The sequence below is a fragment of the Aspergillus niger genome (genome assembly GCF_000002855.4).
Source record: "Aspergillus niger supercontig An02".
NCBI classification, from domain to species: Eukaryota; Fungi; Ascomycota; class Eurotiomycetes; order Eurotiales; family Aspergillaceae; genus Aspergillus; species Aspergillus niger.
The window spans coordinates 826331-845001 of NT_166519.1; the positions used below are offsets into that span (position 1 = coordinate 826331).

The following is an 18671-nucleotide window of genomic DNA, read 5'->3' on the forward strand; positions in this document are numbered from 1 at the left end:
ATATTTTAATCAACGGCCCGCCCCAGTCAGCCGCTGCCGTCACCCACGGTTCGCTTGCAGTCAGTTCCTTTCCCTCTAGTATTCCCTACCAGGTCATCCACTGCTTCAAATCCAAACATATCACACATGTCTCGATACGGCGACTACCGTCGCTCTACTGGGGCTCTCGACGAGGACCACTATTCGCGGGAACGTGAGCGTCACCGTCACCGTCACCGTTCACGTGGACCCCCGGTACTCGAGCGCCCCCGTCGTGTCGAAGAGGATGATCGCTTCGAATATCGCCTTCAGGAACAGGAGCGATACGGTCCCCCTGCCCGTCGCTCCGAAATATTCTACGAGGATGAGCATCTAGCCTACTCCCCAGGTCCGCTGGTCACCTACCGCCATGCCGAGAGCCCTCCCCCGCGCCCGCGCCTTCTGCGCCGGCAGTCTTCCCTGGACACTTTTGACCGCCCAACACGCAAGATCGATGAATATTACTATAGCGACTACCCGCCTAGAGCTCCTCCTAGTCCCCCGCCAATGCGAAGACGGGGCTCTTTCCACCGTGTCCGTTCGCCCGACTACTACGAGGAAATCCGAATTGCGGAACCAGACTACTATGGCGACGAAGAGTACCGGGAGTTCCGTGAGCGGGATCGGATTGTCGAGCGCCCACGTCGCTCAGTGAGTCGGTTTCGTGAGAGAATGGTAGAGGAAGTCGACGTGGAGAAACCGTATCCTCGGAAAGGCAAAACTCGTATGCCTCGCAAACTGGTTCACACCAGCGCGATCCGCGAATTTGGCTATCCGTATGAGGAAGAGGTGTGTATATTCATGGATACAAAGTCGAGCTGGAATGAAACATGGCCTGGGCCTTGTCCAACGCTGACCGTGGCTGCAGGGAAAAATGATCATCATCCAGGTTGCTCTTTCCAAGGAGCAGATCGACGAGGTCATCAGTCGAAGTCGTGAGATGAAGCGCATGACCGAGAGTAGGTTCTTCACGTGCTTGCCATCAAGAGAGCAATGGTGCTGACAGTCTGGAAGCACGTTATAAGCATACTTCCTCACCCTCACCCGTCCGTGACAGACAGCGCGACCGCATAGTGGAACGAATCGCTATGGAGAGTTACACCCCCCGCACGAGCCATGAGACTTTGCTCATCGAGCCATCTCCATCCCGGCACCGGTCGCGGTCGCGCCATCACCATCATCACCACCACCATGGCGAGCTGGAGGAAAAGAAAATAACCAGGACGGTCTCTCGGACACGAAACGTGTCGGTCCAGGGTCGCCCTCGCCGTCGGTCATCGCCCGTGCGTAGAATTGAGCGGTATGACGATGGAGCGCAGTCCACTAAGCTTCAGTCCGGCCCACTTGCCATCGTTGTACGCCCGCGAGACAGCGATGACGATCTGCGGGAATACACGCAAATCGAGCGACGTGGCGGTGGAGAGATGATCCGGGACACGGAGATTATTGGCGACGGCGAAGAAGAGGAGATCCTCGAGGTGAAAAAGGATCGCAGAGGTAGGATGAGCCTTGTCCGACGCAAGCGGTGAAGTGCGGATTCTAAGTGATATTCATAGGCCCGAGCTCACGGCTCATGCGAGCGATGATGGCGACGTTGACTTGATCCGGGTAGCTGAATGCGGACTCGGGGAGCATTTTTACGACTTTCAGCTATTTCCTTAACGATTTCGGTGTCTCCTATTTTTCATCTGTACTATACCAGTTTGCTTGCGATGACGACTTGTACTATGATTCGATCGGTGCGGTTGACGCCATACTTTCACGACGACGATAACGACAATGGGATTCTTGTTTGTTTCATGGGCTTGTGCGCGTTATTTAGCTCTTGTTCCTGAGTTTGTTGTGTGGATTGTGTGCTTAGACCCTATTTAATACTTACCAGGCCTTCTCTGGACCTAGCCAATGCAAGAAATGTGACCAGTGCTGCGCACATTAGAGTTTGTCTAAAGAGTAGAAGTGTGGTACTTGGTAGTAAAGTAGAACTGTCCACACTGACCACATTGATTATAGCCTAAGATAGCGATGCTGCCTGGGTGCCTAGCTCATGCCGGCATGAAACCGTGGCGCTACCAGCGATACGAAGGCGGTGTCGCACCAATGAACGGAAAGTGGCCTCGACTCCGCGATCTGCACATCAACACCATCTTCTCTCTGACCCTCCTATTGCAGACTTCCTGCATTTGTATTCAAATTAGATATATCGTGCTTTACTCGGAAACCCAAGAGACTTAGTGTCCAACTACATCATGGATAAGTTCCAGGCGTTCGGAAAGAACCTCAGGTGAGATACTGTTCCCCTCCGCAATAATTTCTCCGATTAGGAGACTGTCCGCATCTCCAGCGGCACTCCGATGTTGTCATACAGCCAAGACTTCAACCCAAGCATCTATACTAACATGCTATGTCTTATCGAATAGCGCGAGCTTCTCGCCCTTTGCTGCGCGCACTCAGCAGATGATCAAGGAGCAGCTCGGCCAGGCCGACGACCGGACTCAACTTCCCGATGAGTACATCGAGCTGGAGAAGCGGGTGGATGCCCTGAAGATTGTCCACCAGAAGCTCCTTCAAGTGACGTGCGTAATATTTCCCCCCGTAACCTCTCATCTCTCAGTCACCTAACATGTTGGCCCTATCACATGCAGTTCCCAATACTCCAACGAGGCGTATGACTACCCGCCCAACATTCGCGAATCCTTCAACGACATGGGCCGCACCATCAGCGAGAAGGTCCAGCTCCTTTCCCAGGCCTCCTCTCCCGCCGAGGCTCAGGCTGCCCTGACTGCCCCTCCCTCGGCCAAGCCGCAGCCCAAGACCTTTAACCACGCTATTGCCCGCGCCTCTCTGGCAGGTTCCCAGACTCTGGCGCAGAGCTCGCACGGTGAGGACCCTCTGGCCACTGCGCTGGAGAAGTACGCTTTGGCATCGGAGAAGGTGGGCGAGGCCCGTCTGGCCCAGGATGCTCAGATCCAATCTCGCTTCTTGGCTGGCTGGAACACCACTCTTAACACGAACTTGATGTTCGCGGCGAAGGCACGTAAGAACGTCGAGAACGCTCGTCTTATGCTCGACTCGATCAAGGCAAGCAAGAAGGCCGCAGTCAGGGGTGACTGGGACAGCCTGAGCGAGGAGGCTCGTGCGGAGATTGAGCAGGCGGAGGATGAGTTCGTCGGACAGACCGAGGAGGCTGTGAGCGTGATGAAGAACGTACGTTGCTTCGTCTGCGTGGAAGAAAGTGTAAAGACTGACAGGATTTTTCAGGTCCTCGATACCCCGGAACCTCTGCGGAACCTGGCCGACTTGATCGCGGCGCAGCTAGAGTACCACAAGCGGTCTTACGAGATACTCAGCGAGCTGGCTCCTGTTGTCGATGGCTTGCAGGTTGAGCAAGAGGTATGATCGATCAATATTCACAGGTGGTGTTTCATCGTGACTAATTGGCATCTTCCTGCAGGCCAGCTACCGTAAGAGCCGTGAGGGCGCTTAAATCGGTTGTTGCTGGAATTTGTCGCCATTGTCTCGTGTCGTTTTGTTGCCGCCTGTTATTGGAAACTAGCCTCGTTTGATTCACCCTGTTTGTCTTGCGAAATTGTTCTATATCCCTCGATGTGTGAATACGTGGGTTATTGACTGCTTGAAGTGTAAATTGTGCAGTGTATATCGTAGACTGATACAGTATGACATTCGCCTACTATACTACTAGCCCAGATGTCTCTTTTACAGAATTCCTCGAAAATACCCTGCGCAAGTGCATGCGTCAGCTAGTCTTAGTCTCATCATTCTTCTTCCCATTACATAAACTCCCCTGTCCAAAACAAACCCATCAAAATAATAATGTCGAATTCCCTTCTGCAGCGCATAGCCAGAACCCATCTCCAGATGATGAGTTCTGCCTCAGGCATCAATCCCGAGCAGCGGCGCAGCTCCGCCGATAACCTCCCTCTCGATAACCACGTAACTCCGTCCCCCGTTCCGACCAGCTAGCTGCGCGACAATCCAGTCTGAGCCCCGTCCTCCATCTACTACTGCGACCCTACCTTCTTCCAGCGAATCAAACAGACGACCGACTTCTCGAAAGCCGCATTCGCGCCGTTTCACCAGCCAGCCAGCGAGTCAGCTACCCAGCTAGTTAGCTACCTACCTCCACCGGTCCTCAAATCCACGACCTACACCTCGCAAGCAAGAGACAAAGAGAACAGAAACAGCAAGGCTGGACCTGCTGTACACGACACAACACCTATCATCTCTGAACCATATACTCGATCGATCGATCGGAGCAAGAAAGCAAAATGGCGAACGGGTATGTCATGTTTGGTACCTCTCTATAGACTGGATATCTTTCCATGCGCTCTCCCAGTGATGGATAAGAAAGACATCATGGCTATGATACTGCTAAATGAAAACATACACTAACCTGATATTCTGGAAATACAGCTGGAGTTTAATCATCGGCCTCATCTTCGTGGTTGTTGCCTCCGTCCTGGCTTGGATCTTTAGTCCTAAGGGGGAGAATCAGACGTGCGTTTTATACATCCTCTTTCCCACCTTTAATACAATCGAAGAGGTGCTGTGTTTACTGACGTTTTGTCTTTTGGGAATGGAATAGTGTCTTCCGCAGCACGCTCGTGCTTTCTTTCGTTTGTTGTTATTTGATGTGGGGTATGTCGAACCTAACACTGATTCCCTTTTCGCTCTTACTCTGTGGCTTTGGCAGGGCGTGGCTAACTGGTATTGCTTTGTAGCTATTACATTCCTGGCGCAGTGGCATCCGTTGATCGTGCCAAAGAGGGCGGATATTCGGCCGGGGAGGGTACCGCAGTAGTTTGATGCTTTTTTGCTGTTTGCCTGTGAAGAGGCGAGGCTGTTTCAGGGCGATGTGGCTGGGATGGGATGTGGTTGAATAGTTAAATACCAGGGGATGCGTGGAATAAGGGGCCTATGCCCTGGCCGTGGGGGAGATGTGGCTGAGGGTGAAGTGGAGGGAGGGAGGTGATACCATGATATAAAATGTGGGATTACTGTATAGCTACGCTACTATATTTTTTTTGTTTTGTTCTTTCGCTTGGTTTCAATACCTATTTGTCTATCGACCGTCTCTGTGGGGTTGGGATTGGTGTAGATGTTCACTACTGTGTAGTGAGTATATGGTATGGTATGGTATATCAAGATGCTATGTCTATGTATTTAGTAATATGCTCTCCTCTATAGAAATATTAACCAACTCCAACTGCCCCCAATATCACCCTCTGTACAGTCCACCGAGCAGCCAACCCTGCCACTGCTAATGCCACCGCGCGCAGGTACCCGCACCCAAGCAGGATATACAATGCTTCGATGTTGCTTAGCAGCACGAGATGCGTGTCCGCCGCGCCCAGAGAGAGTAGCGGTCCAAGCAGGTCAATAAAGCTAGCCAGATAGCTGGTAGGTACAGACTCGGGCATAATCCTGAGAAGACTTTCCAGCAGCGAGGACGAACCAGGCAGAGACGAAGTCCCCGTGGCAGTCGGGTGAGCTGCGGTGAGGGTCGCCGTGGGAGCGAGGCCGCTGCCATCCAATGTCTGCTGCATGACGGTTGTCTGGCTACCGGCGCTGAGCAAAGTATTGTTAGAGCCGGAAACATTGGACGCATTTCCGCTGCCGTCCGGGCCCCATATGACCAGAAGGATGGGGAAGAGCTTCGCGCAACTGCTGACAAGCAAGGCGGTGCTGATAGCGGTTGGGCTGGCTGGTGAGGGGGGCGGAAGGGGTCTGATGCTTTGTGCTGGGGCGGTGGAGGCACGTCGGAGAGGTGGTGGGAGGGTGGTGAAAGATCCTTGTGGGGTTGTAGGAGGGAGGTGGTGGATGTCACTGCCTGAAGCGCTCGCTACTGTTGATACATCGTTGGAGGAGCCTTGTGGGGTAAGCTTCGGCGGACTCAGTGTCGATGCTGGCGTAGGCGAGAGCTGCGTTTGGCTGTTGTTGGTCTGCGACGGGAATGATGGGAGTATGGGTGTGGAGGGATTGGAGAAGATAGGCGCCTCTGTCGCATTGCCATGCTGAGAAGAGCCAATATATCCGCGGGGCGTTGGGGCCAGGATCGATGCCAGAAGACGGATGGTAAGGTGGTGGGCAAGAGTCGCCAGCGCATTCAGGCTCAGGAAGAAGAGGTATTGGACGATGATGGGCGCGCGCGAAAGGAAGGTGGTTGCGAGTGATGGAGATTTCTCAATCCGTGCCCATGTCAAGTAGACGTCAAATAGGAGTAGTAGAATCCCTAGACGGATTATGGAGCGCTGAGCAAATGAGATGTGTTAGTCGCAGTCTGCAATGTCGTAGGTGGACGTAGATAGCGTGCGCTTACATCGAATTGGTTGTCGTCTCCCCCTAGCCGATTGAAAAGCAGATGGCGATACACCTTGATAATCCGTCAGCGAGACTATTACCTATGCGTGCAATTCACATACCTGCGGCTTGATAAGGACGAGATCAATGAAGATCACGACGAAATCATGCTCGACGTATTTGTCCGCGAACCGCTGGCAGCGCGGACATTGCGTCAGACGCACTCCTTTGCCCAGGGATCGGTCATCGGCGCGACTGTATGTGCTGTATAAATGAGAGACCGGGTAGGAGCACTCGATGCAGATGGGCATCGTGTCATTGACTCCTCTTCATAGCGGAGGAGCCCATAGACATGGGGAAGAATTACAGAACCCCGTGGGCGAGACTCCGATGCCCGCAGGAGATGCCGAAGGCGGTGAGAATGCTGTATAGGTTATTCCCCTCGATGCTTATCCTGCACTTCGCTTTAACCATACGATAGGCTTGATCATTGTCTAGGATTCATTCTGGATACGATGATTCTTGTTAGTGCTACCATGGTTCGGCCCTACTGCTATCCTACAGCTTGCTTCCTACCACAGGAAGGGGTAAGATGTTGTTTCTCTGGCTCTGCAACCGCTCAGTTGTTGTCTTGAATAGACGCGGCAGCCCCGTCTGCTCGTACGTAACCCCCTCGACAATCAACTGTGCGATGCCCCGAGTTGAGAGAAAGACCTGCGGCATCCCATGTCCGGTGAATCCGGCCACTATGAGTTGCCCCGGCTTGTTTGGAATATGCCCGACGTGTGGGAGCGAGTCGCTACTATATCCCATGACTTGTTCAGGTTAGCACCGTACGATTTTATACTACAAGCACGAACAGCATGCGAGATAGGATACATACTTCCTGACCAGACCCGGTCTGTATATGCTCCCGTGTTTTCCCACCCATGAAAGTGTCTCTGCATATAATTGTCAAAGTATCGCACTGCCGCCTCGACCGTTCGGCTGTCGTCGGTATTGTTGTACCAGCTGTCTTGGTCCTGGTAATAGAAGGTCGACTTCGCTCCTCCTACAATAATACTGCCATCTGGACGGGGAATGAGGTAGTCATAATGCCAGCCATTGAATCGCAGCATATACGAGCGTTCGAGCGGCGATGGAGGTGGATTGGGCACCACAATGCGACTGCAGAATCCTCGCACCGGAATGATCTTGTCCTTGTACTCGGGTGCAATGGACGACGTGTATGCGTTTGTAGAGAAGACGACCCATTTGGCGCGGATTGAGCCTCGATCTGTCGTCACCGTCCATCGGCCTTCATCATCCGGGACGTCAGACACCTTTGTGACAGGCGTGTGTGTCTGAAGGTTTACTCCGGCTGACACGGCCTGCTTCAAGAGATGTATAATGAACTTATACGGCCAGAGTCGGGCGGTACGCTGGCTGAAGCAAGCCAAGGCCCCCTTTACACCGGATACCTAGGCGATGTAAGCCGTGTCGTCCCGGGTGTGTAGATAATGTAGAATGCGACCTACGCTCTCTGCCATTTCAGGCGGAGTGTATCCGACATCCTTGATCGTTTCCACGCCCTCAGAGACAAGATAATCGTACCCGGCCTCGACCTTTGCAAGCTGGTCTTTGTCAAATTGGACATCGCATACTCGGTTTACCTCTAGATCGCATTCGATCTTCTCTTTTTCAACAAGTTCCTGAATAGCGGAAACATGCTCCATCTCGAACGCAGCGACTTCGGCCGCCGCCTCTAACCCGTGCTCCTTGGCCAGATTACCGGTTCGATTGAAGACATCAGGCTTCAAGTGACCACCTACACGGCAGGACCCGCCATGCATTAATATTGACAAGCAGCCTAGGAATGACTTCGATTGGGTACTTGCCATTGCGCCCTGTTGCTCCCGAGCATGCCTGCCGTGCTTCTAAGATCACAATGGAAGGCTGTTCTGCTGATACGAGTCGGCTGCGCTCGAGGCAGTGATAAGCAGTCGAAGCTCCCGCATAGCCGGCACCAATGATCACGATGTCACTCGTTTCTGGGAGTGACTCTGTAGAGCGAAAGTTGTCCAAGGGATCAGGCTCCGACCGCCAGAAGGATGTCAAGCTATGATCAACAGGGAATGGTTTGGCCATCTTGATACGAGAGAACGGTGACCAGTCCAAATCGCTTCAGCAGACAAAGCAGACAAATATATTAGGTTACTAGGTTACTATCGATGCTGAATTTATATCTGCATTAAAGGTATCTAGTATGGCGGTTGAGATAAGAATGTCTGCCAGCTCATCGATGCGTTGGTCGGCATTGGACAGAAGCGCCGACGGACTGCAGCGGAGTGTCTGTGCCTCGTTTCCGATAACTGCTAGCGTCGACAGGGGCTTGGATCCGATAGCCTGGCAAGCTTATCAGATTGCATCTAAGCTGAAGAATCATAGCAGGCCCGGATGCCAGGGTCTGTTGTGCAAGTGGTGTCTTCAGCCCCTCGTGTCGGAAGGAATCCAACGTTGCATTCCATGCATGATGATGCCATGATTTGGAGAAAACAGCAGGGTAGAAGCTGTTGACAGCACAGCCAGTCACTACATCGGTACGCATCAGACAGCGTTGAGTATGGCAAGATAGATTTATGCAGAATTGCTATTATAGGAAATCATGGATACCTTGAAGGTTACAAGTGATAGATTGAGGTACAAGATGGGGACGTCCAAAGAGCCAGTCTAAACATGTACGTATCGGTAACCTCCACGGTAACGCGGCCCCCATCAATAGAAGTCAGCCAATTACAAGTCAGAAACGTGCATTGCACGAGAGCATGGACGTGTAATGATACAGTACCGCCATGACCTGCAGGAGCCTTTATCAGTACCTGTCCGGTATTGCCCGCCCATCGCACTGCCAGCTGAAGGTCAGTGCTGGCAATGAAGGTCCTCACAGGAAATGAGGTTGAAAGGTTCAAGGGAAGTAGATAGGCGAGAGAGATGAAACAGCCATCAGAGTCACACCAAACGACGATGGGTATTGGCATCAGATTTTAGGTCTGGGGGAGGAAAGTCCTTCAATCATCCAGACACTCCACCCCCAGCCAATCACTCCTACCGGAGATCTGTCGCATTCCCTCCGCGTGTGGCAAACCAAACCAAATCCACCCCCTCGCTCAATGCAATCTCAATCGCACACAAACTCTGCCTGCGCGACTGACTGATTGATTGACTCCCTTGTCTGCGCGTTCCAGAAAAGGCCCCCGTTTCTCCTTGACGCCTGCCCAGCTCGAGTCATCGCCAGTTCCTGCCTGCTTGAAACTCTCTCTCTCTCTCTCTCTCCCCAACTCCACCACTTTTGTGAACCATTGCCAGCTTTGGCGTGAATTGACCCCCCCCCCCGAGGCTTATCGGCCGCATTAAGCTAAATCGATCCCCACCCGGTTTTCTAGGCTTTCCCGAGCATTTCGTACCCCTCGATTCCCTTTTTCGTCCCGTCTTTTTACCTTCCGGTCAACCCTCGGCCTTGATTCTGTCGTTGTCACGTTGCCTGTCTTTTCACCCTTCGTTTTTTTCTTTCTCCCTGGCCCGAGTGTTGCGCCATCGCTTTTTCTATTGCCCCACTACTCTTCAGCTCGCGTGAATACCTACCTACATCATGTCGGACCAGGCCAACTCTCACTACCAGGAACCCATTAACGGGCTTAAGCCGTTATCAAATGCGGAAAGCTACGACTTGCCTGCTACCGCAAGCGACTTGTCCCGCCGCGCAGAGCGCGCAGAGTTCTCATACGCCGATGGCCAGCCTCTAGGAGAGGCTGAGATTGAAGAGGATGACGACGACGAAGAGGAAGAAGTTGAAGGAGAATATGTCGCTGTGGACCATGACGATATCAACGAATATCCTTACTGGTTCCGTCGCCCACCCGTCCACCAACGCACCAAGTTGGATGAGCTGCACCCGTTCGTGCAGGTTCTCACTGAGTCGAACGTCGAAGATTGCGTCAAGGTCGAGGAGGCATTTCCTGAACACGAGCGCTGCTCGCGCGAAAAGGTATGGGTGACATGTTGGATGCTATGCGCCAGTCGAGCAAACTGGTTGGAGCTTGGGCTAATTGGGTTCACAGTTTCGTTATCGCCTGAGCAGATGCCCGGAATTATGTCTCGGCTTGTTTACTCTTCCAATCCTCGGGGAGGGCGAGCCTAAGCCTCGCCCGACGCTGGTGGGCCATGTCATCGCCACGAGAACCTCGAACCCGGTGGTGACGGATAAGTCTATGGAGCTCCCGCCGAAGTGGCAGGAAGAGCGCATGACTGTGGAGGATGGAGAGACTGTTGGTCATGACGAGTACGGCAGCACGATTGCCATCCACTCTCTCGCCGTACTGCCAGAGCATCAGGGCAAGCAAGTTGGCAGCACATTGATGAAGGCATATATCCAGAGGATCAAGGATGCGCAAATCGCCGATCGCATTTCCATCATTGCGCATGGCCCTCTGGTGCCCTATTATCAGTCTTTTGGTTTTGAGAACCGCGGTCCTAGCAACTGCCAATTCGGCGGTGGTGGCTGGGTGAACATGGTAAGTTCCCTTCGGCATGTATATTGCTGCATAATTTCGGAGCTGACAGTCCCCAGGTCTTCGAGTTCGCCAAGGAGTAAGCGCTCGTGGGTTTGTTCTTAAATGCTACTGCATCTCTGGGGCATGGTGTTATATCTTATGTTCGCCCCCTTATGTTGTCTTCGATTTCTCACGTTTTGTTCGTTTCTCTTGATCTCTTTTAACACTACCCCATTTTATATGACGCATGCTATGGATTACACAGGATTCGGTCTTACTGGTGGGTTCATGATAAAAAGCAACGGCGTTTTGTCGGGCTACGAGGGTTTAGGGACAGATGATGATGATGCTGGTATTATGATGGCCGGATTGAAGCACCACGGATGGTTTGGTCAGGGCAGGCATATTTGTATCATAGTCCCCGGTAGTCAGTGTAAATGAATATATGGTATAGACATGGTTCAAAGACTTGAAAGTATCAAATATAATCGACTAATATGCGTAAGTACCCAACAGCTGCTGGCTGGCTGGCTGGCTGGCTGCCTCGCCTAGAAGCACGCAGTTGCCAGTGAGACTCCCAAAGGGGGGAAATTCCCCACATTGACTCGGCGCTCACCGCCCGCCAAAATCTGCCTCCGACCGCCCGGAATATTTTTTTTTCTTTTATCGCTCTAACGCAGATTTGCGCTTGTCCACCTCTTATTTACTAACCACGGGGTTTTTGTTCAAGAGTCGCCTGCTGTATCGACTCCATCCCCGGTGCCCATCATGAAGACGACGTGGAAAGATGTGAGTGCTCCTCGTTGATCCCCGATCCAGCCAAACCGGTCGCAAAAACATTCGATCTGACGTCTCTTTTTCACCGCTTGATTAGATCGCTCCTGTGCCCACGAGCCAGGAATTCCTGGACATCGTCCTCAGTCGCACTCAGCGACAGCTTCCTACCCAGATCCGTGCTGGGTTCAACATCAGTCGTATTCGCGGTATGTCTTGGGTTCTTCAGAATCTGTGCGGGATGCACAAGCTTGCTCCCAAAGCGGCAAATCAGAAATATTCGGGCTGAACTAATTAAAATTCTTCTCTGCCCACAGGCTTCTACACCAGAAAGGTCAAATACACCCAGGAGACTTTCTGTGAAAAGTTCCAGGCCATCCTCGATGGATTCCCCAGACTGCAGGATATTCATCCTTTCCGTAAGTCGCCTGCCTGCTTTCAAAGCTCCAAACCCCACCATTTCTTTTGCTGTTCTCGGTCAACAACATATCCTGACAATTCCCAGACAAGGATTTGATGAACACCCTCTACGATGCCGATCATTTCAGAATCGCTCTGGGTCAGGTTTCGACTGCTAAGCATCTTATCGAAACGGTCTCCCGCGACTACGTCCGCCTGATCAAGTATGCCCAGTCTCTGTTCCAGTGCAAGCAGCTCAAGCGCGCTGCCCTGGGTCGTATGGCTACCATCTGCAAGCGTCTCAAGGACCCCCTTGTCTACCTTGAGCAGGTCCGTCAGCATTTGGGTCGTCTGCCCTCGATCGACCCCAACACCCGCACCCTCCTGATCTGCGGTTACCCCAACGTCGGAAAGTCCAGCTTCCTGCGCAGCATCACCCGTGCCGACGTCGACGTTCAGCCTTATGCTTTCACCACCAAGAGTTTGTTCGTCGGTCACTTTGACTACAAGTACCTGCGTTTCCAGGCCATCGATACCCCCGGTATTCTGGACCACCCTCTTGAAGAGATGAACACCATCGAAATGCAGTCCATTACCGCCATTGCCCATCTTCGGTCCGCGGTCATGTACTTCATGGATCTGTCCGAGCAGTGCGGTTACTCTGTTGGCGATCAGATCAAGCTCTTCCACAGCATCAAGCCCCTGTTCGCCAACAAGATTGTTTTCCTTGTCGTGAACAAGATTGATGTGAGACGTCCTGAGGACTTGGAGCCCGAATACCAGCAAGAGCTCCAGAATGTCCTTAAGTCGGGCGATGTCGAGCTTCTGCAGTTGTCTTGCACCACCACCGAGGGTGTGACTGCTGTCAAGAACGCCGCCTGTGACAAGCTCCTCGCCGAGAGAGTGGCTCAAAAACTCAAGTCCGGAACCAACAACGCCGGTACCCCTGGTGGTCGTCTGGGTGACGTCCTTGCCCGTATCCACGTTGCTCAGCCCATGGGTGGTGTGCAGCGCGAGACCTTCATTCCTGAGGCCGTCAAGACGCTCAAGAAGTACGACAAGGACGACCCCAACCGCCGCAAACTGGAGAGGGATCTCGAGGAGGAGAACGGTGGTGCTGGTGTCTACAACATCGATCTCAAGAAGACCTACGATCTGGCCGACGACGAGTGGAAGCACGACAAGATCCCCGAGGTCTGGAACGGCAAGAACATCTACGACTTTGTCGACCCCGAGATCGAGGCCAAGCTGGCTGCCTTGGAGGAAGAGGAGGAGAAGCTGGAAGCCGATGGCTACTACGAGTCCGACGAGAGTGTCGAAGATGTGGAGGATGCCGATACCCGTATGAAGGCGGATCTGATCCGCGAGAAGCGGACCCTGATGCGCAACGACGCCAAGATGCGCAAGTCTCTCAAGAACCGGGCTCCCATTCCCCGCAGCGCCAAGGCCAAGAAGCTGTCCCAGATGTCGGATGCTCTGGATGCGGCTGGTTACGATGTGGATGCTGCCTCCTCCCGTGCCCGTTCGCAAAGCCAGGTCCGTGGTCGCACGACCACCCGCGATGTGGACATGGACGACGCTATGGATGTGGACATGTCGGACCCTCGCCAGGCCATCGCCAAGGCCAAGGGCCGTCTCCGCAGCCAGGCTGCGACAAACCGTCGCGACGATGGTGTTGTCGACGATCAGGCACGCACCAAGGCCGAGCGCCTGGCCAAGTTGGGTCAGAAGAAGATGAACCGGATGGCAAGACAGGGAGAGGCCGATCGTCACACGACCGCCTCTCTGCCCAAGCACTTGGTAAGTTTTTGCACCTATCTGATCATCCTGCAATGTAGTATACTAACTTCTTCTTCAGTACACCGGAAAGCGTACCATTGGCAAGACCCAGCGTCGTTAAAGGCATCGTCCGGATTTGGACGGTCGATGACGAGACGAAGTCCCTTCTTCTTAATACAGTACTCGATACACATAGTGGTCATGAAACATGGGTGTTCCAAAAAAGGGCGTTGGGGGTGTTTCCTTTTGTCGTCTTCTTCCTTTTCGTTTGGATGAATATAGTCTTCTCCTGAATACCTGGGATTTATTCCCGCGAATCGATTGTCATGTTGATGAAGAGTTTAGTTGTGCTTTGTGTTGTGGTGGACGAAGTAGATTGTCTATAGAAGTATGAATTGCATGCGACGACATACTACTGCATACCATTCTCCTCATTCATCATAGCAAGTAGACAAGTAGGAGAGACGAGACGGCAGGAATGGTTTGATCCAAAATAGCACTTTGATGACTTGAGTGAGCGAGACGTAATGAGCAAATGGACACATTGCGGTAAAACTACTGGCTACTGCCACCACCACCACATCTCATCCCCCTACCAACAAGAAATACACCTACAAACATCAATCGAATCACTTCCCCCCACTAAACCAAACAACCAAGAACCTAAAAGCACAAGCATACGCATACACATACACCCTGAACCAACTACTGATAACCCCAAGACAAAGAGACTGTATAAGTCAACCAATATAGAAATGATAGATACTGACTACTTCTGACTCTCTATCCATTCTCAAGAACTTGGGTAGTACTAGCTAGCACAAACCTCTGTGCACAAATTCAATCATCTCGAGGGAAGAAAAATGAAAACAAAGTTATCTGTCTGTCTATCTTCTAAGTTCCTGCTCACTCTCCCCTCTCTTCCTAGAGAAGCATGCTAGGATGGTTCTGCTCATGTTACTACCATGTACAATGAGTCATTCAGGATGAACGACTACTTGCTTATTGTAGCAGCGACTACTCTACTAGTAGTACTAATATGGAAAAGGTCTGTATGATGATTTATGCTTGGGTTGATGGGTATATTACATAGATCAGGGGTGGGATCATGTCACACGTGGTAGGTGTTAGGTTGCATTTATCTGCTAGGGGGTGGGTAAGGAGACCGGGGAAAAAAAGCGACTGGATTTATCGTTTCATGTGTGATGTAGACTACTTTGTAGAAGGGGAATGTGCACGTGCAATGTATGTGGTCTACTATCATTATATGGGTTTCTAGAAGAATTCTAGAAGGTCAGTAGAAGAGAGAACCCCGGACCCGCTGTGTAGAGCCGTTCCTGACTTCGTGTTGACACCGAGGGAGTCGATGTGGAGGACGCTATTCCGTGTACGGAGATGGTCGGATGAAGAATGCACTGATCACTTTGGCCACGTTACTGTCTACAATTACTACATTACTAAGACAAGTGAAAAATCTACTGGATCACCAAGTAAGGTTCGTATATACTTGTATTTAATCGTTTCTCAATAACCTCAAAAAAATTTCAACGTCAACAGATGTATGCAGTTGCAGGTATCACCAAACGCCGATGTCGTAGTTCCCAACCATATCCTTCCCGATGAGTCAAGCCATTCAAACATTGCGTGCGTGGACGCATTCATGCCGATAATAGCTAGCTAGCAAATGCGATGCAAAGAGCAATCATGCAATTAAATAAATCAAAGCTTAAGATGCAGGTTCAATGTACAAGAGCAACTAGCAAAATGAGTTCGCGCGAGTGCGAGTGGCTTACTCGCGGAGCTCAGTGGGCTCGGTGTGCTCAGCCATCTCAGCCTGACCCTCCTGCTTGGAAGAGGAAGGGGGGCGGTGCATGTCCTGGACAATGCCCTCCGGGGGAACCCAGCTGGCACTCTGCCAGGGCTTGACGTGGAGCACGTACATGGTGTCAACCTCCTCAAGAGTGCGACCCTGGGTCTCATTGACGAAGAAGAAGACAACGAAGATGGCGGCGAAACAGCATCCAGCAAAGACGTAGCCGTAGGCGAAGTCAATGGAGCTAGAGATGAAGGGGGTGAAGAAGGAGATGAGGAAGTTCCAGGTCCAGTTGGCAGCGGTGGCAATACCAATGCAGAGAGCACGGTAGCGGGCGGGGTACATCTCACCACAGATGGCCCAGACGATAGGACCCCAGGTGGTGGCGAAACCGACAATGAAGAAGCAAGTGAAGATGATCATGGCCTTACCAGCGGCAGGAGTGGCCTGAGGGTCGGCAAGATCCAGAGCGAAGTGACCAACGGAAGCCCAGATCATGAAGCAAATGAACATCCAGGCAGCACCAACCATCAGACTGTTACGACGACCGAAGTGCTCGACGACGTACAGACCGGGCAGGGTCATACCGAAGTTGACAGCACCCAGAATGATCTGAGTGACGTAGCTGTTGCTCAGACCAGTGGAGGTGAAGATACTGTTTCCGTAGTAGAAGATAAAGTTGGCACCGGTCAGCTGCTGGAGGGACTGCAGAGCAATACCGAGCAGGGTACGGTAGAGCATGCGAGGGCCGGTGAACAGCTCGTGCCAGGCAGCCTGACCGGCGGCCTTCTCCTCGTCGAGCTTGTCCTTCATGTCCTTCATCTCCTGGGCGATGACGCGGTGGTTCGGGCTGACACCGTACAGCTTGCACATAACCTCACGGGCCTCATCGATACGACCCTGACGGTAGGCGAAACGAGGAGACTCGGGCAGGAAGAGAGAGCCAACAGCCAGAATCAAGGGCCAGGCGAAGCCAATGCCCATGGTGATACGCCAGGAAGCAGTCGACTGGATTCTCTCGGTACCGAAGTTGATGATGTAGGAGATGAAGATACCGAAGGCAACGAACAGCTGGAAGGCACTGACCATGGCACCACGGACCTGACGGGGAGCAGATTCACTCTGGTACATGGGGACAATGCTGGAGAGGGCACCAACACCCAGACCGGCAACCCAACGACCCATAGCGACCTGGACCCAGTTGGAGTCGGTGGCAATCTGAATGATGATACCGACGATGTGGATGACAGACCAGAGACAGATGGAGAGCTTGCGGCCCATGCGGTCTGCGATAGGAGCAGCAACCAGGGCACCGATCATAGTACCGATACACAGCTGAAGAGATTGTCAGTCGGGTTGGTCTCTAGGGACAGTCCATGATGTATGCCACTTACCAGACCGACAATGAGACCACTACGGACGTTGCTGAAAGCATAGGATCCATCCGCCTGTTCCTGACCGAAACGTTGGAGGAAGTCATCCATAGTCTCGAAACCAGAGATTTGACCTGGTGGTGGAAAAGGTTAGCAACCGAGGGGACTAGCTGCAGAGAATCGATGTCACCATACCAGTAGAGTAACCGAAGATGAAACCACCCATGGACACGACGATACCCAGGATGAAGGAGCGCCAGGTCAAGTACTTGACGGGACTGTCATCGAGCAAGACATTGTCCTTCTCGACGGCGGAGTTGGAGCGAGCAGGAGTAGGAGCCTCAGTGGAGGACTCAGAGTGGTCCGCCTGAGGCTTGAACCGGGACATCATATTAGAGACACCCATGTTGCCGGTGGATTCATACAACGCGGAATCCTCTGCCAGGGATGGGAAGATGGGAAAAAGAGAAGATTGATGGGAGAGAAAGACATCCAAAGGGCTGACAGACCCGGGGGAGATGGAGGGATATATATGGGGTCCGGGCAGAGGGGGAGAGGGGGGGGGAGGGGGGCCGCACACAAAGATGAACTCGGTAAGTATGACGGTGTCAACGAGTGAATGCCACTAAAATGGAAGTGAAAGAATTTGACGCTCCATCCGTCGGCGATTCGCCTCCATCCCAGGGATTGGAGGACCCCATCCTCGGGGTAGGACCATGGCAAGAAAAAACGGGGGCCCAGATCTCAAGGGCCCGAAGACAGGCGAACGAGGTGGGAGATTCGGAAGCTAGGGGGCGGAGAGTTCATTGGATGCTTCGAGAGCGTGTCTTGGAGTGGGGAGAGAGTGGAGAGACTGTCTGGAGAGAGCCGGAGCAGGCTACGACAAACGGGGAGATGTGGACGGTGAGTACCTGAATCGGGGGGAATCCGTTTTCGCCGGCGGAGAAAAAGCGGATGGAGACGAACCGAGATGGAGGGAAGGAGGAGAGAGACTGGAGATTGGATGGAGTAGCGCTAAGAAAGAATGGAGTGGATGAAGCTGGAGTTCCTGACGGGAGGATTTGGGATGATGGATGCGGGCAGGTCACGAGGGCATCACCTGCTCTTTTTGCCTTCTTTCTTTTTTTGCTGTTATTTTGTTACCAACATTCTTGCCTCTTTCGGAGGATTCTTGAGTCGTGACTTTCCGAATCCTAACTGATTCTCTACACATTCTGTATCCCACGTAAATACATACATACATGCATACATGCATACTATACTCTTTGTATACAGCTCCTTTGTGATGATGATGATGATGATGATGATGATGTTGTTGTTGTTGTTATTGTCCATCGATTTCATCTATCCTTGTATAGAGTAGGAATCTCCAGATCGGCTACACAGAATGTTTTGCCACAGTGTGACCGTGACACTGATCCCGAAGGAGAGCATTGATCTTTGATGATGATTGCTGATGATGACGATGATGAATGGTACCGAGTCCTCCTTCAACCGAATCATAATCTAAAATAATTATAACTATGATGCGGCTGTCGTCGGGTTGGCAGACCGATTCCCGTCACCAGACAAACAATTTACGTACGACCAAAACGGTTTGCATCATTGATTGATTCACTGACATGTCGATGTTACCCGGAACCACCACATACTGCAATCCCAGTGGCT

At 52.2% G+C, this 18671-nt stretch overlaps 11 protein-coding genes across 11 annotated transcripts; 7 read left to right on the forward strand and 4 right to left on the reverse strand.

The window, feature by feature from the left end:
* Positions 1–126: 126 nt before the first annotated feature.
* On the forward strand, positions 127–1547 carry An02g03450 (uncharacterized protein; the record flags this gene model as incomplete). The annotated part of the gene is made up of 3 exons (XM_059746182.1): positions 127–807; positions 908–981; positions 1025–1547. The coding sequence occupies 3 exons, from the start codon at positions 127–129 to the stop codon at positions 1545–1547; spliced, it is 1278 nt and encodes a 425-aa protein (XP_059605118.1).
* Positions 1548–2040: 493 nt separating this feature from the next.
* An02g03460 (uncharacterized protein) lies at positions 2041–3502 on the forward strand (the record flags this gene model as incomplete). The annotated part of the gene is made up of 6 exons (XM_001399445.3): positions 2041–2106; positions 2214–2299; positions 2436–2591; positions 2661–3222; positions 3277–3408; positions 3470–3502. 6 exons carry the CDS (start codon positions 2041–2043, stop codon positions 3500–3502), a joined length of 1035 nt encoding a protein of 344 aa, XP_001399482.3.
* A 407-nt stretch (positions 3503–3909) lies between these two features.
* An02g03470 (hypothetical protein) lies at positions 3910–5014 on the reverse strand (the record flags this gene model as incomplete). Its single annotated transcript, XM_059746183.1, has 5 exons — positions 3910–4048; positions 4157–4231; positions 4430–4514; positions 4686–4860; positions 5012–5014. 5 exons carry the CDS (start codon positions 5012–5014, stop codon positions 3910–3912), a joined length of 477 nt encoding a protein of 158 aa, XP_059605119.1.
* A 214-nt stretch (positions 5015–5228) lies between these two features.
* An02g03480 (uncharacterized protein) lies at positions 5229–6647 on the reverse strand (the record flags this gene model as incomplete). The annotated part of the gene is made up of 3 exons (XM_001399447.1): positions 5229–6287; positions 6356–6409; positions 6459–6647. 3 exons carry the CDS (start codon positions 6645–6647, stop codon positions 5229–5231), a joined length of 1302 nt encoding a protein of 433 aa, XP_001399484.1.
* A 247-nt stretch (positions 6648–6894) lies between these two features.
* On the reverse strand, positions 6895–8463 carry An02g03490 (uncharacterized protein; the record flags this gene model as incomplete). Its single annotated transcript, XM_059746185.1, has 4 exons — positions 6895–7151; positions 7220–7796; positions 7854–8222; positions 8263–8463. 4 exons carry the CDS (start codon positions 8461–8463, stop codon positions 6895–6897), a joined length of 1404 nt encoding a protein of 467 aa, XP_059605120.1.
* Positions 8464–8581: 118 nt separating this feature from the next.
* On the forward strand, positions 8582–9530 carry An02g03500 (hypothetical protein; the record flags this gene model as incomplete). The annotated part of the gene is made up of 5 exons (XM_059746186.1): positions 8582–8796; positions 8878–8915; positions 9016–9075; positions 9138–9233; positions 9316–9530. The coding sequence occupies 5 exons, from the start codon at positions 8582–8584 to the stop codon at positions 9528–9530; spliced, it is 624 nt and encodes a 207-aa protein (XP_059605121.1).
* Positions 9531–9964: 434 nt separating this feature from the next.
* Positions 9965–11417, forward strand: An02g03510 (uncharacterized protein; the record flags this gene model as incomplete). Its single annotated transcript, XM_059746187.1, has 5 exons — positions 9965–10360; positions 10434–10886; positions 10929–10962; positions 11131–11289; positions 11320–11417. The coding sequence occupies 5 exons, from the start codon at positions 9965–9967 to the stop codon at positions 11415–11417; spliced, it is 1140 nt and encodes a 379-aa protein (XP_059605122.1).
* A 216-nt stretch (positions 11418–11633) lies between these two features.
* Positions 11634–13938, forward strand: An02g03520 (uncharacterized protein; the record flags this gene model as incomplete). The annotated part of the gene is made up of 5 exons (XM_001399451.3): positions 11634–11654; positions 11740–11848; positions 11957–12058; positions 12145–13838; positions 13897–13938. 5 exons carry the CDS (start codon positions 11634–11636, stop codon positions 13936–13938), a joined length of 1968 nt encoding a protein of 655 aa, XP_001399488.1.
* An 844-nt stretch (positions 13939–14782) lies between these two features.
* Positions 14783–15498, forward strand: An02g03530 (hypothetical protein; the record flags this gene model as incomplete). Its single annotated transcript, XM_059746188.1, has 5 exons — positions 14783–14865; positions 14916–14969; positions 15044–15062; positions 15097–15312; positions 15391–15498. The coding sequence occupies 5 exons, from the start codon at positions 14783–14785 to the stop codon at positions 15496–15498; spliced, it is 480 nt and encodes a 159-aa protein (XP_059605123.1).
* A 108-nt stretch (positions 15499–15606) lies between these two features.
* Positions 15607–17409, reverse strand: An02g03540 (uncharacterized protein; the record flags this gene model as incomplete). The annotated part of the gene is made up of 3 exons (XM_001399453.3): positions 15607–16965; positions 17025–17137; positions 17199–17409. 3 exons carry the CDS (start codon positions 17407–17409, stop codon positions 15607–15609), a joined length of 1683 nt encoding a protein of 560 aa, XP_001399490.1.
* Positions 17410–17633: 224 nt separating this feature from the next.
* Positions 17634–18440, forward strand: An02g03550 (uncharacterized protein; the record flags this gene model as incomplete). Its single annotated transcript, XM_059746189.1, has 2 exons — positions 17634–17906; positions 18279–18440. The coding sequence occupies 2 exons, from the start codon at positions 17634–17636 to the stop codon at positions 18438–18440; spliced, it is 435 nt and encodes a 144-aa protein (XP_059605124.1).
* Positions 18441–18671: the final 231 nt, after the last annotated feature.